The sequence below is a fragment of the Hyalella azteca genome, unplaced genomic scaffold, assembly GCF_000764305.2.
Source record: "Hyalella azteca isolate HAZT.00-mixed unplaced genomic scaffold, Hazt_2.0.2 contig3855, whole genome shotgun sequence".
In the NCBI taxonomy this organism is placed as follows: Eukaryota; Metazoa; Arthropoda; class Malacostraca; order Amphipoda; family Hyalellidae; genus Hyalella; species Hyalella azteca.
The window spans coordinates 204055-219808 of record NW_025934088.1 but is presented as its reverse complement, the minus strand read 5'-3'; the positions used below and the strand labels follow the sequence as shown (position 1 = coordinate 219808).

The following is a 15754-nucleotide window of genomic DNA, read 5'->3' as shown; positions in this document are numbered from 1 at the left end:
ATTTCCTTTCACAAGACAACCATGAGTCACTATACAATACAATGAATTATTCACAGTTTTTCCACATATGGTAGTTCTAAGATTAACACAAACAAATTAGGAAGATTTATTTCTGGAGAAAATTGTTTGCTTAGTCTAAAAAAATATAACTCAGTACCCACTGCAGTGAGTGAGCATATTTTCTCATCAACAAAAACGTGAAGTCACGGACAGACAGACAGACATGGCAAGCACAATAGTGCATTTTTTTGATAACTGAGAAAATGTGCTAAAAAGCCTCAAAATCAAATATTTTTAAAAATATATTAGGAGGCTCTGAAACATACCAAGATAATTTGATTAGGCTATTATGATAAAAAATGGCTGAAAATAAGATATTATGCATTAAGTGTTTGTAAAATGAAAACTATTGAAGTATTAAATATTTCATAAATGCCTGATATACCATATGCAATAATTCCTCATGATTAAATAACAGTTGGCAAAGAATTGGAACAATATCTATTTACCAAAAAGTATAGCAAAAGCTCAGTTGATTGAGACAAGTTATGATGAGGTGCATGTTAGAATATTACTAACTGAGGGTACATTTGTACTTATCAGGCAGCAACAGCAAGGGTGCTGACAAAAAACAAAGTACACCACCAACAATGATACATGACTGGTCACTTAGCAGATGCTGAACTCAACTCAATGCTTGTCAATAAAAATTGTAGACTAAGTAAGAAGTACCATTTGTAGCCTTGTAGGGTTCAATTACCACACAATAATAATAATTATAAATAAAAAAGCATATTTCTGATTTCACTGGAGTTGTACCAGTAGTTCATTTTTGTTATTAATATAGATGGTTTCTCTTTCAGACTGGGAACAAAAGGGTTGTGGCCACTAAAATGGCTTTGGGAGTGCATATGAGGGTCACAAATTTAACTGTTAATTCAAGCAAGCCCTGGTGCCAATGCCCTTCATGCAATAACTATTCTAAGCCAAGAGACAAGAAGCTGTACTCAAGTGACTAATATCAATATACCAACTTCAAGTCAAAACTGTCCCATACCATTACCTGCAAGTGCAACATCAAATATTCTATGATTTTGCCAGCTTTAGCTTTGTTCCCAGCAGGCAGCAGTGATTCTCTCCATTGTTTATAGTAGCCAATGGAGAGTCACAATAAATAAAATAAAGAAAAACATATAAAATCCTACTTCTACACTCCCATCTGCCATGCTGATCAATGGGAAAATTCTTTCCCATTGACATTCTTCTCTCTTCTTTAGGATAAATGTAAGAATTGTGAACAAGAATTAGGCATATGCATTTCCATTCCCACAGTCAGGAAGGTGTGCCACGTGCTAGGGAATATATATTCTATTTTTATTCATCTGGAGGGTATGCCAAAGTAGGTTGAGAAGAAATAGTCTGTATACCATGCAGGGAATATATATTTAATTTCTGAAATATGTCTAGAGCTATCCTGCCATTTTCAGAGCCACAGGATTCAAGCTATAAATTTCTATTGAGTTGCAGTTGCAACAAAAGTGCAGATTGAGATTGGGTCAAGACTCAAGAGGCTCTAAAGTTTTAAAAACTTTACAGGTATGTTCCTTGAAGCTGTAGAATTTCAGTATTATGGATAAAATTTTTCAATCAGGCATGGAATATATGATTTATTTTATATATTTACTTTCAAGCCATGACTCAATTCTTCAAGCCATGGTTTTATGGGTTTGCCAGCTGTGTTCCATTTCTTTGAGCCGTGAATTCCATATCTTGGCCATGAAAAGCCATATACAAGCCACAAACTTGTTTACATAGTCACATGCTTGTGTTACCCCAAATAGCTAATTTTACCCTAAAAAAAGTCCAATAATACAGCAACACTAACATTTATCTTCACTTAAGTGGCAACCAAACAAGTGACAATCAGAGGTGGCAGTAGTGCGCTACATGTAGTGGCTGCTACATTTTCAGTAGCGGTAGCGGCGCTACATTTAAGCAATTGTAGCGGTAGCGGCCGCGGCCGCTACATTTAAGCACTTGCAGCGGTAGCGGTAGCGGCGCTACATTTAAGCAATTGTAGCGGTAGCGCCCGCTACATATTTAAGTAGCAACACGAGGTTTTGCCACTACAGTGCTACCGCTACATTTATAGATAAAGCCTTTACATTTTACTCAATAGTATTAAATATTATTAAAAAACCAGCATGATATATGCATAATATAAATTAAAGAATAAAACTGTACAAAAGATTTCGGTGTAATGTTGTCAACCTCAGCCTGTTACTAGTGTCAGAATGTTAGTTGTTACCAGAGGTGGGCAGAAGCGTGCTGCATGTAGAGGCCGCTACACTTCAGTAGCGGTAGTGGCGCTACATTTAAGCAATTGTACCGGCGCTACATTTAAGCAATTGCAGCAGAGCTACATTTAAGTAATTGTAGCGGTAGACCCCACTACATTTTGAGTATGAAGCGGTAACAGTAGCGGCCGCTACATTTCAAAGTAGTGCTGCCCAGCTCTGGTGACAATGCAGTCTGACTGCTCTGCTGTAACCGCAACTACGCAATCTTCAAGGAAATGTTTTGAGTTAACTTTTTTTTTATACATTCTGCAGGATATTTTGGCAGGAACATTGAAGTAATGCATATTTTGAAAGTTTAAATTTTATGAATATACATGTTTGCAAAATGTGAACCCCAATTTTTTCAATCAAACAAAAATACATGACATTAGAGCTGCAAGATTTTATACCTATTTAAATTATATGATATTAGAGCTGCAATATTTCAGAAAAAGGTAGGACTTTTCCCCGACCTGATTTCAGTGTTTTACATTTTTAAATTTCATTGACTCATTTGACTGAAATGTAAGAATTCCTTCCATTAACCATGGCACATTACTAATAATGAGTTATATTCTGAATTTTTAGCACATAAAAATGGAAATGAAGACCTTATGATTGGTTCAGTTGCAAAGAAGTTGCATTTTCCCCAGGATGCAGCAAGTGGGTGAATATTGCAAGATCTTTGGCTACGCATAAGCAGCAAAATGTACGCCTTCAGAAGATCTTGCTGACACATTTGAATTGAAATTATTGTATTTTATATATTTGCGAGCCTTTGGCCAACTATTTAGAAAATAGTTGAAAATCTGAAAGACCGCAAGCACACACAGTAAAGTTTCAGCCTTTTGGTACATTGGAATAAATTCATAGTGACAAAGCAGAGAATAGAGAGTTTTTTAGACTTTCCCTCAAGTTCATTTTTGAGTCCTATAAGTAGACCAGTAAAGTATCATGGATACCACCATTATCATACCAGCATTATCATACTTAAGAAATTGGTTCAAATCTTGAGTTATTGAAGGAATTAAAAATGAACTGATTCCAAAAAAGCTCTGGTTTGCCACTACACATTGGATGATTCAGGATGCAGTGAAGGTTGCCTGGAAATCAGATGCAATGAGTGCAAGTGTTGCTGATTGCAGTGCATGCCGCATGGAGAGTAAGCCTTAAGGGATATACTATTAAAGTTGTTAGAAGCATTTTCTTAATAAAAATTACCTGGCAACTCATCTTGAAAATGGCGGCAATGCTTTGGGCTGTAAATCCATATATTGGATTATTGGTGAGTGAATGGTGATGCTGCTGCCTGCTTGCACCCTGGCACTGGCAGGCTGGCATTTTCCGCTCGAGTCTGCTGGTAAGTTCATGCCTTCATGGTTGAGACTTGAGTGGAGAAATCAGAAATGTAGATTCAGTTGGTTTTTGAGGTGCCGTTGTTTTTGGGCCGAAAACAATGGCACCTCAAAAACTAACTAGCCTTCTAAGATAGTGCATAATGCATCTTGATTATCAGCATCTGTCATTTTTAGGTGGCTACATGTCCATCTCTAGACTATAATTGGTTGTATACTTGTATGATTGTATCCAATATGCCATGCCTATATTATTATTATGTTAATAATGTTGGTATGTGCACTGGTTAATTTAATAGCTCTCCAGAATTCCAGCACTCACTGTCACGGTGAGTCATAAATTATTTATGACTCACCGTGACAGTGAGTCATTCCTAGTTTCCTACTAGAAGATCTAGACCTATTACCTATAATCACCTATTACTAATTATTCTTGCATTTGTCTATATCAAAGATTTGTTTTCTAGTAGACTAGTAGTACTACTACTTTAGTACTTTTAGTACTAGTACTACTACTATGTACTAACTACTATTATACTATATAAACAAAACTTTGGTACCTATAGATTATAAAATACAAGAATTAGTAATAGTTCTAGATTTCATAAAAATCCTATAGACAAACAGAACTGTTACTAGGTCTGAGTAGTAAAAAAATGGTAAAACGATACAGCAAAAATGCTACTCTTCTGACTTCTCAGTTCTCATTGCCATCGCCTACCTAAATATCAATCTTATTAAAGGACAAAACCTCAAACTATGTTAACTATCCATACTTCCTTAGTACGTATCCTAAATACCTGAATTACTTGAAGTCTAGAACTATTTCTCACACATTGGTACATACATCCGCGGTCCGCCTCAAGTTCAACCGCAGCTTTGACGAGAATATCCTAGTCTCGTGCCAAGTTGCCAACAGGGTAATATGATCTTCTATTGATCTTGATCTTCTATTAGTTGACGGCGTGTTCCACCAGAGGTGATTCTCGCCGTAATCTGCTTATTTATTAAGTCTCAGGGCTGGAATCGATGAGTTTTGCCGATGAATTCTTCAACAGCTTTGCAGATGTGCGGCCAGGCAGGGCAGTTGGAGGTGTCTCCTCCCAGCAGTGAAGCAGTGCTGAGTGTAAGAACTCCATGCGAGTTTACTTTATTAGAATACTCGTATTAGGGTGGCAAATCTTTCTAATTGCCTAAAAGGTCAATACAATCTCAACCTCTCAATATACAGGGTGGAGCAGAACCAATTGAGCAGTTTTGAGGTAAAATAAAAGAGTAATGGAGGTACATAAAGAAGAAAGTTTATTTTCCTAGCGGTTAGCATAACATACCATTTTGAATACTTATGTTTTGAAAACAATATCTGGAAGATGTGGGCCATTAGCTGCAACACAATGTTGGAGTCATTTTCAGAGGAGGGAGTAACCGGAACAGTGAATTCCAATCGCTATGCAGCAAAATTTCTTGCAGCCATGATGGAAAACATTGTTGAAAATGAAGCATTGAGAGACATGTGGTTCCAGCAGGATGGGGCTACAGCTCACACAGCCCGAATGTCACTCAATGTTTTGAATCGCATGTTTCCTGTAGGTCTGGTGTCTCTGAGGGGTGATTTACAGTGGCCTGCGAGGTCACTTGATTTGAGCATTTGCGATTTCTTTCTTTGGGGACATCTAAAAGAAAGGGTGTTCAGAAGTTGCCCTCACACCCTACCACAGCTAAGGGGACAGATTATTGCAGGAGAAGTTATGGCCATACCTCGCCATATGTGTGAACGTGCTGTAGAAAACTTTCTAGAACAACTCCAACAGTGTGATGCAGCTAACAAACCCCATCTTCCTGATATTGTTTCCAAAACATAAGTATTTTAAATGCTATGTTATGCTAATCATGAGGAATATAAACTTTCTTCTTTATGTACCTCCATTACTCTTTTATTTTGCCTTAAAACTGTTCAATCAGTTCTGCCCCACCCTGTATAAGCTAGCTAACACATTTAAACTGTATATTGTAATCAATATATAACAAAAAGTCAAATAGTTGGACTACTTATAGCCTTATAAGAATTAGCTAAGCTGCTAGCTACGCACAATGTATTGCACACTTGATGCCTCTGTACCAAAAACATTCCATTTATTGGAACCTAATACACACTAAAGGCAACAAGTTTATATACCAATTTGTCGTTTATAGTACATTTATACTAAAGCATGAATTACAATACCTCAATATAAGTTAAAGACTGCCACTCAATATTTTTAAATATATGAAAAAATCAAAAAAATCAAAAAAATCGAAAAAATCAAAAAAATCATGATTTTTTTATAAAAAAATCAAGTGATTTAATCACATGATTTAATCATTTTGATTTAATCATTGCCAACCCTGGCAGCTGCTACTGTTGATTTTGCTTCCTGAGTTGTTTTAGAGTAAGCTTTCCTGTTTGAGGGTGTTGGGTGTCGGTAGAATAGCTTGCGTGCTTTCCTCCTTGCATGCACCGCCCGAGCACAGGCTGATGTCCACCATGGGCATCCTGGCCGATGTGGGCGAGTTGATTGTCTCAGTGGGAAGTGTTGCTTGCTGTGCTCCACCACTGCCAATGAGAAAGCCTGATAAGATTCTTGTGGAGTGTCTCCTCGAGGAATGGATCTGTTTGAGAGAGCCGCTGTCCAAGCCAAGTGAAACTGAGTATGAGTGGTAGGGAGAGGCACCGAAAAACAGGTCCAAAACTGAGCCTGTACCCGAGTGTGGGTCTAGGCGGGTAGGAATGCCAGGAGTGTTAAGGAGCAAGAGAGGGGTCTTGCTAATGGCATTGAAGAGAGAGACTCCTGCCTGGTTTGGTTTGGTATGTGGGCAGCTCCAAAGTGGATGATGGGCATTGAAATCACCACAGATGAGGTCTCGAGGCCCAATGTGGGAAAAATAATGTTCAAATTCAGCCTGTGTTATAGGGAGGCAAGGGTTGTAGAAGAGAAAAATTTTTGACCATGATCCCCTGTGGGCAGTGTCCACCGCCAAGGCCTGCATCTGTCCATCTGCAATTGGTTCCAAGTCTGTAGCTCTCTGTTGTAGATGGACACCAACTAGGATGAGCAGTCCTCCGTAGCCATCTGCTCTGTCCTGGCGGTAGGTCATGTACCCTGGGAACCGTGGCGAGTGCCAATTTTCCAGGTGGGTTTCTGTGATGCAGACTACAGAGGGAGTTGAGTGCGACAAAAACAGCTTTAGCTCTGAGAGTTTTGACATGAGTCCTCGGGCATTCCAGAGGAACACTGATTGGAGCGGCATTAGACTGATGAGACTTGGCTAGTCAGCGAGGCGAGAAGAGGCTGCAAGACTGCGGCTATTGGGTTGTCCAAGGAGGTCAGATATTCTGATAAGGCGTGCATGCATTGTACAAAGAGTGATTTGAAGAAGTTGGCAATGAGATCAGTGAAAGAGGCTTTTTGTATAGGTTCTTCTGTTGGGTTGACTGCTGGGGCTGATTGATGATTTTGTGTGAGCTGAGTCAGGGCGGGGAGAGGGTCCAGAGAGTCAGACCAAGACTCCCCACTCAGTATACGGTTATATTCCTCCGTCAGGTGTTGTGGGGTAGGCAAGCTTGGAATTTTCCTCTTGCGAGAGGGGGTTTCCAAAGGTGTACAGTGCTGCCCTGGGGTTAGGACTGATGAGGCATATGAGGGCCGTGAAGCGGCAGCAACATAAGCAAGGCTTGGGGCCACGATTGATGGGCTTGCTTTTGGTAAGGATGCAGGTGTGTTCCCGTTTGTTTTTGCCTGTTGGCTGGGGATAGTTTTGGTTGGCATATACAGAGATGCATATTCTTTTGCTGCCATCTCGCGGGTGAGCTCCCTGGCAGCTACCCGGGATGAGATGGCAAGGGCCTTCTTGTAGAAGGGGCAGCGAGGAGATGATGCAGGATGAGCACCCCTGCACGATGCACAGCATGGGTTTTCAGCATCACAGTTCTGGACCACATGGTTGGGTGATGAGCAGCGGGCACATACTGAACGTCTTCTACATGATATGGCACCATGTCCAAACCTTTGACAGCCATAGCAGCGAGGAGGAGGTGCAAGGTAGGAGTGTACGTTGAGGGCTACATTGTGAAAAAATACCTTATCTGGTACAGCTGAGGAGCATTCAATTGCAATGCGCATTGAAAGAAACTGGCTATTGTTTGGGTCTGTTACAACATGACTTGGGTATAGCTTCTTTATGGATATTATTTTATTTGAGTTTTGGCTGGAAGGCAATGTGAGCTGGGCAATCAGGTCTTCTGTTGAGTAGCTTAGTATGGACTTGTCTTCCATATCAGTCAGGTCAAATACCACTTCTCCTTGGTAAAGGGGTGGGGTTTTGGGAATGCGGATAGTATATTTTATGCCATTGTGCTCATGGGTATGCTCTGAATTGGTAAATCGGTTTAAATTAGTAGCAGGTACTTCCATGGTCAGGAAGATGTGCCACGTGCGCGGGAATTTATTTTGTCATTTTAACGACCTGCGCGGTGCGCCGTACTACGTTGGTAAAAAAATGCGCCGTGCGCAGTACTTTAGAAAGCTAAATAGTTCTACTATTTTAGTCGACAATATACACGAGTATATTGACTACACGAGTCGAACTGACAATAATAAAATGTAAGACATATCCGGGTTACTTCTGACTCTTCCGGTTGTCCGCCTCGTTGGCTACGGAACGTACGGTAATCGTTAACTGTGGCTGTTATACATACGAAATGTAAACAGATGGTGTTCAGTGTTGCCATATGACTTTGGAGAAAATTTCTTCTAAAATAAAATAAAGATGGCTGGGATTGCGCGAACACGTGCGCGAAGATAATCAATTTTCATTACATTGCGCGAACTGTGCGCAGCAATAGCTTAAAAAAAGTGAAAATGCGCGGGAAAATTCACCGAAAACATACATCATCCTGAGTGTGGAGGTACTTTACCAGTGATTAAGGTGCCTTTGGCATTGCGATGCAGGCTGTCTGGTTCAATGAGCTGCAGCGCTGGCCAGTTCTTGAAGGTTTGGGCAAAAAAGTTGAAGGGTAGTGATTTTTTGTCTTCTCTCATCAGTAAGCATGTAGTTTGGGTAGGCTTGTCTGCTAGTATGGAATATATCTACTTGGCGAGCCGCGACTGAATTTTGCGAGCAGTGGTTTTATGGATTTGCCAGCCGTGATTCCATTTCTACAAGCCGTGATTCTATTTCACCGAGCCGTGAATTCCATATCTCGGCCATGAAAAGTCATGCCAATCACTGGCGAGTCTGAAGGGAAGCCATCGAAGTCAGTTAGATCGGTCATGGATTCACTGAAAAGTTCTTCTGGTCTTCCAGATGATGACTCCGCCATGCTTCTTGCTTTCACACCAGTTTCTGTCAGTTCTCAAACGAAAAAAAGAGAAGAGATTTGAATTGGTTCTGGTTTTTGCGCACTTTGATTTTCAGGATTTGGACTTTTCAAAACTTTGGCACAACACGTCTTATCACCAAGAACGATCGATGGAAACTGAGAAACGATCTTCCACTTCCTCAGTCCTCACCAATCCCAAGCGAGCTGAGCCGATCCGAATAGCGGATGAGCCGCGAATGGCCACTTTTCCGCAGATACATTTGTTGAAAGAATACGAATTCATCTAGGCAAGTAAATTTTTAGCCAATTCTGAGAGTTTGAAATAGTTAGTTTGATTATAGGGAATATGTAGCTAATGTTATTCAAAGATGTGCCAACTATGCAAAGAATAATGACAAAATAAATAAAAACATGTCTCTGACCTATGATGAAAAACACTTAACATAACATAGTGATGTCGGCGCTGAAGTGTAGGCCTGATGTGGCCTGTCGCCAATTCTTTTACACGTGATTAATTTTCTTCCTTGTTCACAGAAGATCTAAAATCGTGTCATTTGACCGGATCTTTTCAGGACTGACGAAAGTTTGAAATAGCTACTAGACTTCCCCGGGTTCGATATGGTGCTAGGCATTTCAAATCTGAACATACATTTTTCCATAGCTTTATCTAGTCTGTTATTGAACGCGTTCATACTTGGAGAGTCAACTATGTAATCGGGGAGGCTGTTCCACATGTCGATGATTCGAAGCGAGAAGTAATGTTGTCGCGTGGACAAGTTGCAGCGCAGTTTTTTTAGTTTATAGCCGTGGCTCCTGGTGTTAATTCTTGTTTCAAATTCTAGTAATACTTCGGGGACTTTCATATGCAGATAACTTGCGCTGGGTGATGTCATATACTGTAATATGCAGATAACTTTCGCTGAGTGATGTCATATACTGTAATATGCAGATAACTTTCGCTGAGTGATGTCATATACTGTAATATGCAGATAACTCGCGCTGGGTGATGTTATGTACTGTAAAATACAGATAACTTGCGCGTGGTGATGTCACCGGGAAAGTTTGCCAACCTTATCAGGCATATTCGCTGTTAAGTGACAAGTGGCATCATCTCACCTGGATGATAGCATATCTGACAGCAATTTTCAACTTATTTTCGCGTGACTGACTGAACAGAAACTATATTTTGTGATGCAATATTTCAAGCTGAAGTCGAATTTCAAATTAAAATTTGTTTACCAACTCTGTTTCTTAAGCTGTGTATTGATACAATTATACTTATGTATTATATTGTGCATTAGTATATAATTCCATTTTATTATTAGTGTATATGTATTATTATATTATTATTAAGTTAATCTTTATATTAAAAATAGATCACGATACAAGAGTTAAGACAGTTCACGTTTGACGCTTTAGGGCTCGTCACGTCAGTTCACTTACTCGCTTGTTCGTAACTTCTGGACATTTTCTTGCTACTGTACAATAGGAATGTGCCATTGGCGAGGTGCTCCATGTTATTCTGGTACCGCTTTTTCTTGTTGCACAATCCCGATAAGGGGCCTTAACAAAAATTTTCACCGGACTTAGTTTTAATGTATATGCCGAGGAAGCAGGAAAATTTTACTACGCTATATATGTGCTACATGAACTACATTCATGACACTAGATTCTAAAGATCGTCTTGGGCTATACCCGCTTAATAGTCTTTTCTGTGAGGAGTCCCCATTCTTTATTATCGTGCTAAATATTTAGTTCATCTACCGAATCACTCATTATTTGACAACAATGTATAACATGTTTTGCCAACAAAAATATTGCTCAGACCGACTGTGTCTAGTCTACTGCCGAAAACAGTCAATCTAACATCAGCTTGAAGTAGATTCAACTGCTGCAATCTGGATCACAATAACTCAGCCTTTTATCTCGGACCATATCATGGAGTTATTTTTGAGAGATTCGATGAGGTCATCTACAACTGCAGTGCCTATTTAGAAATGTTACGTTTTCCGAAATTGATGACTCCGAAGTTTCAGCATTATCACCAACATCATCATCACTGACCTCAGTTAGCAAGTTGGTTGGTGGGGTCGCCTCAGCAATTGAGTCGCCGGCCTCCGATAGAAACGATCTATTTAGTAAACAAAACTGAACCTCATTTTTCTTTTGTGATCAAAACACCTTCGTAATCATCATGTGGTTATCAAACCTTACAAATATAGTATATAGTAGTTCTGTCCAGTATTATACTTTTTAAGTGACATTGGTCGAGGTAAGTGAATGATCTTCCTGGTGACGGTCTATCCTATCAAAATTTGGAGCCGCCTATAGGCTTCGGCTGAATATTCACTACACTCGAAGCAAAGTTATTCTGAGCCTGCTTGGCCACCCGATCAAAATCAGTTTCTGCTCAGAACACCTTTCCGACTTTATAGTCGCCTAAGACTAAGAGTATGATAAGGGTTGGGCGAATCGAGTCATACCTAGCTAGCAAGCTGCTTAGAGGCTGTCATTTGTAGCTTCCTCGCCGGCAACCATCCTAACTTCAAATTAATCCACTACATAAATAGCTCATATTCTGTGTCAACCTGCTCAGATAAATTTTTCTCCTATGGTATTTCATCACCAGCTCTGTATCCGAAAACAATGAAGCTTAATTAACGTATTCTAACCTCGCATCTCCCAAACCTCTGTATACCTTGATAGTTTTAATTCAGCATTGGCTACCGAGTACCGATCTTTACCCATTTAAACCCTGAACCGAAGCGGACATGGAGCGGCTGATTTACGTGTTCCCCGAGTCCATGGCGGCACCAGAAGCAAGGTCGCCACAGTCTCAAAATTTTTACAGATATAGACCTTAAGACATTGGTATCGAGGCACTTAAAATAGTATTGGTTAAATCCCCTTCTTTGTGATGCCTTGATCTAAGGAAAATTCTTTGCAAAAATAGCAAACGGTATCATGATCAGTTGGTTGCTGGTCTCTCAACTAATGGGAGGAGCCCGGCGGGGTTAATGTTCTTGGTCTCTCAAATTCCAGCCTGAATATAAATGGCAGGCTTTCTTGGTCTTGAAATAGAAATGCTTACAAGCAGTAAGACAAATGTGACGAGCTCAGTAGGGTTGTTCCTGTCTCTCAACTTCAAGCCAGAGTACAAATGGTAATTGTTTTCTTGGTCACTAACGTGATGGTACGTTTATGAGAAACCAATGTCACTTCGCTACAGATATATAACAGAACAAATAAAGATTATTAACGCGCTTTCTTGGCATGTTTGATGACAATTAAAAAAATAACATCAATATATTTTATGATAAAGTCTAAATCTAAATCATGTAAATAAAGCAGCCAAAAGCTAGAAAAGCGCGTGAAATACAGAGCTCGGTTACAGAAGAAATTAATACTTTATAAGAAAAACCATTAGGATACCACTCGATAAACCTCAAGTGATAACTTGAAAATTAGAGCTAAACATAATTTTCTAACATAAGATTTGAGTTAAGAACTTTTGAATTAGTTTATTTCAGCTACTTATTACAACACTTCCCTTTAACTTCACTTATTGTTTGTTTGTTTGTCTGTCTGTCTGCTACAAATCTTATAATCAAAATATAACACACTTCTACTTATCCTATCGATCTGAAATTTGGCACACTTGCGTAAAGTTGGAGACAATGCAAGAATCAAATGACAAAATAAATGATTTTGAAAAAAATTTTTTTTTTTCAATATTAAAAATGTAAAAAAATAATTTTGTTAGATACAAATCTTATAACTGATATTTGACACACTTTTACCTTTCCAATTGATCTGAAATTTTGCACACTTGTGTGAAGTCGGAGGCAATGCATGAATCAATTGACAGAATAAACAAATTTGAAAAAATTATAAATTTAAAAAAATTTGAAATTTTTTTTTTAATATTCGAAAATAAAATCAGAAATTCATTGTACATCTTTAACATTGGAAACACTGGATTTTTTAGAAGTGTTGTCCTTAAAAAGTAATTTTTAAACGTATATTATGCATATTGCTTTGTGTTAGGCGACTTTATTAAGTAGCACCTGACTGATTATATTTCTACTTGAGAACATGGATTCGTTGACGAAGTGCGTGAGGGAGGTAAGATGGTAAGACAGCATCTGCGTGCGTGATGGTGAGATCACGCACGGTAAGACCATCGGTAAGACCACGCAGCGGTAAGACCATCTGTCTAGAGAATTTATCTTGATATGGGGTGGTTATACATGAGTGATACGATACAGGCATAGGCTAAGACGTCGAAGGTGTCTTAGAAGACGTCAATCTCGTGTCTCTGGAACATTCAATTCAGTGATCAATCTCGTATCTCTGGAACATTCAATTTAGTGATCAATCTCGTGTCTCTAGAACATTCAGTTTAGTGTCACTGCAACTCTCAATATCGTGCCCGGATAACTTCACCACTGTGTCTGGATTCACCACGCGACCACGAGCACATCACCAAGCCGAGCACATCATCTTCATCAGCAACCCGTTCCTCCTATTCCATCGGGATCACCATCATCGAGCAGGTCACGTGAGCTAAGCCAATAAATCAACTTATCAATTAATTGTTTGTTTGCTTAACCAACCAAATTCGTCCTGCCGATCACTATGTTTCTGTCTGTCTTTAGTGAACAATTCAAGTTAGCTACCTAGGCCGTTCAAATTCCCTGATTCATTGGAGTTAAACGCAGTTAATGTGGAGTGGCAAATGAAACCCCCACACTCTCAGTTACACAGTGGACCCAAAGCTAACTAGGTATGCTGATAAACACATCAGGATTTGTATCCACAAACTATTCTCGGACGTATAAAATTTTTTATCTTGTCTAATGTAGTGAGCAAGCAGCTTGACCCTCTGCTCTACGACAAATGATGTCATCTCTTCTTGATGATAACAAATGGCAGCGATCACCTTGACTGATAATGAGGATCCATTATGATGATAATAAGGAAGAAATGACTTGCAGTAAGATGGCCGTGTGAGCCTTTGAGCTGATTACTCATAATCTCGAGTTCGATAACTTTGTCAACAGTCACGGTCACGGCAGCGGGTGTGACGGTCGTCTGGTTTGCAAGGAACCTCGTACGAGATCGTTACATAATTCATGAAATCAAAATGTGGTGTTTTAATCGTATTTTGATTTGTGTATTTATCTACTGACTTATGTTTTCTCCAATGTTAGTTGGTTATCTTGTTACTTATTTTAATGATAAAATCACCAACTGATTCATCATTAAGTTATAAACCTCCGAGAAAAATATCGGGCGGAATGCCGGCTAACAGTTCCCTTGATATATGCATGGGGCCTTAAAAAAACGTGTTTCCTGATTGCAAGTTCAACTCAATCTCATTCCTCCTGCATGAGATATGCGGTCCAGCGGGACGCTTCGTCAAGTCTACCGTCAAAATGAGATCCAATTTGCACGACTGAACAAACTCTTGGAGATTAATACGTTGAGCATAACGTACATGGATGTTTTCTCACCTCACAGAGCTCCTAACAACACATGACTGCGTATGATGTTACAACACCAAGCAGTTTAGCTCTGAACAGGCTAACGGGGTAAGGTTTTTTATCCAGCTTCAATCAAATCCAGGATGACGTTGATGTCTCAATCCCCCTACACGACATGTCGCAATTATCTTTAAATTCCCGTGCACCACCAGTGGGATCAAAAGTAAGATGCCTTATTATCTTAAAATCTTATTTTTAATGGAGATTTGAGGAGTCTAATTGTACACGACGATTTTAGAACTGTTGATGGGCACAGAAATTTGAAAGTATGAGTAGAGGTCCGCTGTGCTATCAGAGCCATCAGACGAGCTATCCAGTGATGATGGCTGTATGATAGCAGAAGCTTCTATTGATCGGTTTCTTAAGTAGAAAAGTCAGAAATATATTAATTGCGATCAGTTGGCTGAGATAACGTGTGCTTGGCGTAGGTCCAGAACCTTGTCCAGAAGACACGGTTTACTTGAGGAAGGAGGGTGGTTAAAATGGTTTGATATTGAACTTAGAAGTTACGAAAAAATATAACGAAAATAAAACGAAAATATGTATTATGTAGGTTGGGGTAAAGGTGATGGTCGTCAAAATAAAGATATGATAGTATAGCAATGACATGAAAAAATAGCATAAAACAATATCGAAAGAACATTGAGAGCTAGCGGTAATTCAGATTTGACATTTACACTTTAAAAAATTAATTACATCATAAGAATTTAACTCTACAGAATAACTTGGCACCTTGCCCCTTATCAGTCCACACGACGCTGGCCATGAAATGAAGCTAAGGCATAACATAGCTATTGTTGCCCGCTGGCGCACTCTAAACAGGATTCGCAATTTTTTAATGGCTATTTTAGAAGTTAAAAGTATTTTTGTCGTTCCTTGAATTTCTATTATTCAGAAATTACACGAATATTATTCATGCTTGAAAATTGATCCTATTTTATTACAACACTTCTCTTTAACTTCACTTCTTGTTTGTCTGTCTGTCTGTCTGTCTGTCTGTCTGTCTGTCTGCTACAAATCTTATAATCGATATTTAACACACTTCTACCTGTCCAATCGATATGAAATTTTGCACACTTGCGTAAAGTTGGAGACAATGCATGAATCAGTTGACAGAATAAATAATTTTATAAATAAAAAAATTTTTTTTTCATT

The 15754-nt window shown here is 39.1% G+C and overlaps 1 protein-coding gene across 1 annotated transcript; it reads right to left on the bottom strand.

The window, feature by feature from the left end:
* Positions 1 to 6367: 6367 nt before the first annotated feature.
* Positions 6368 to 8796, bottom strand: LOC125177649. The gene is made up of 2 exons (XM_047879797.1): positions 8644 to 8796; positions 6368 to 8139 (listed from the first exon to the last, which is right to left on the bottom strand). Exons 1-2 carry the CDS (start codon positions 8770 to 8772, stop codon positions 6982 to 6984), a joined length of 1287 nt encoding a protein of 428 aa, XP_047735753.1. The 5' UTR covers positions 8773 to 8796; the 3' UTR covers positions 6368 to 6981.
* Positions 8797 to 15754: the final 6958 nt, after the last annotated feature.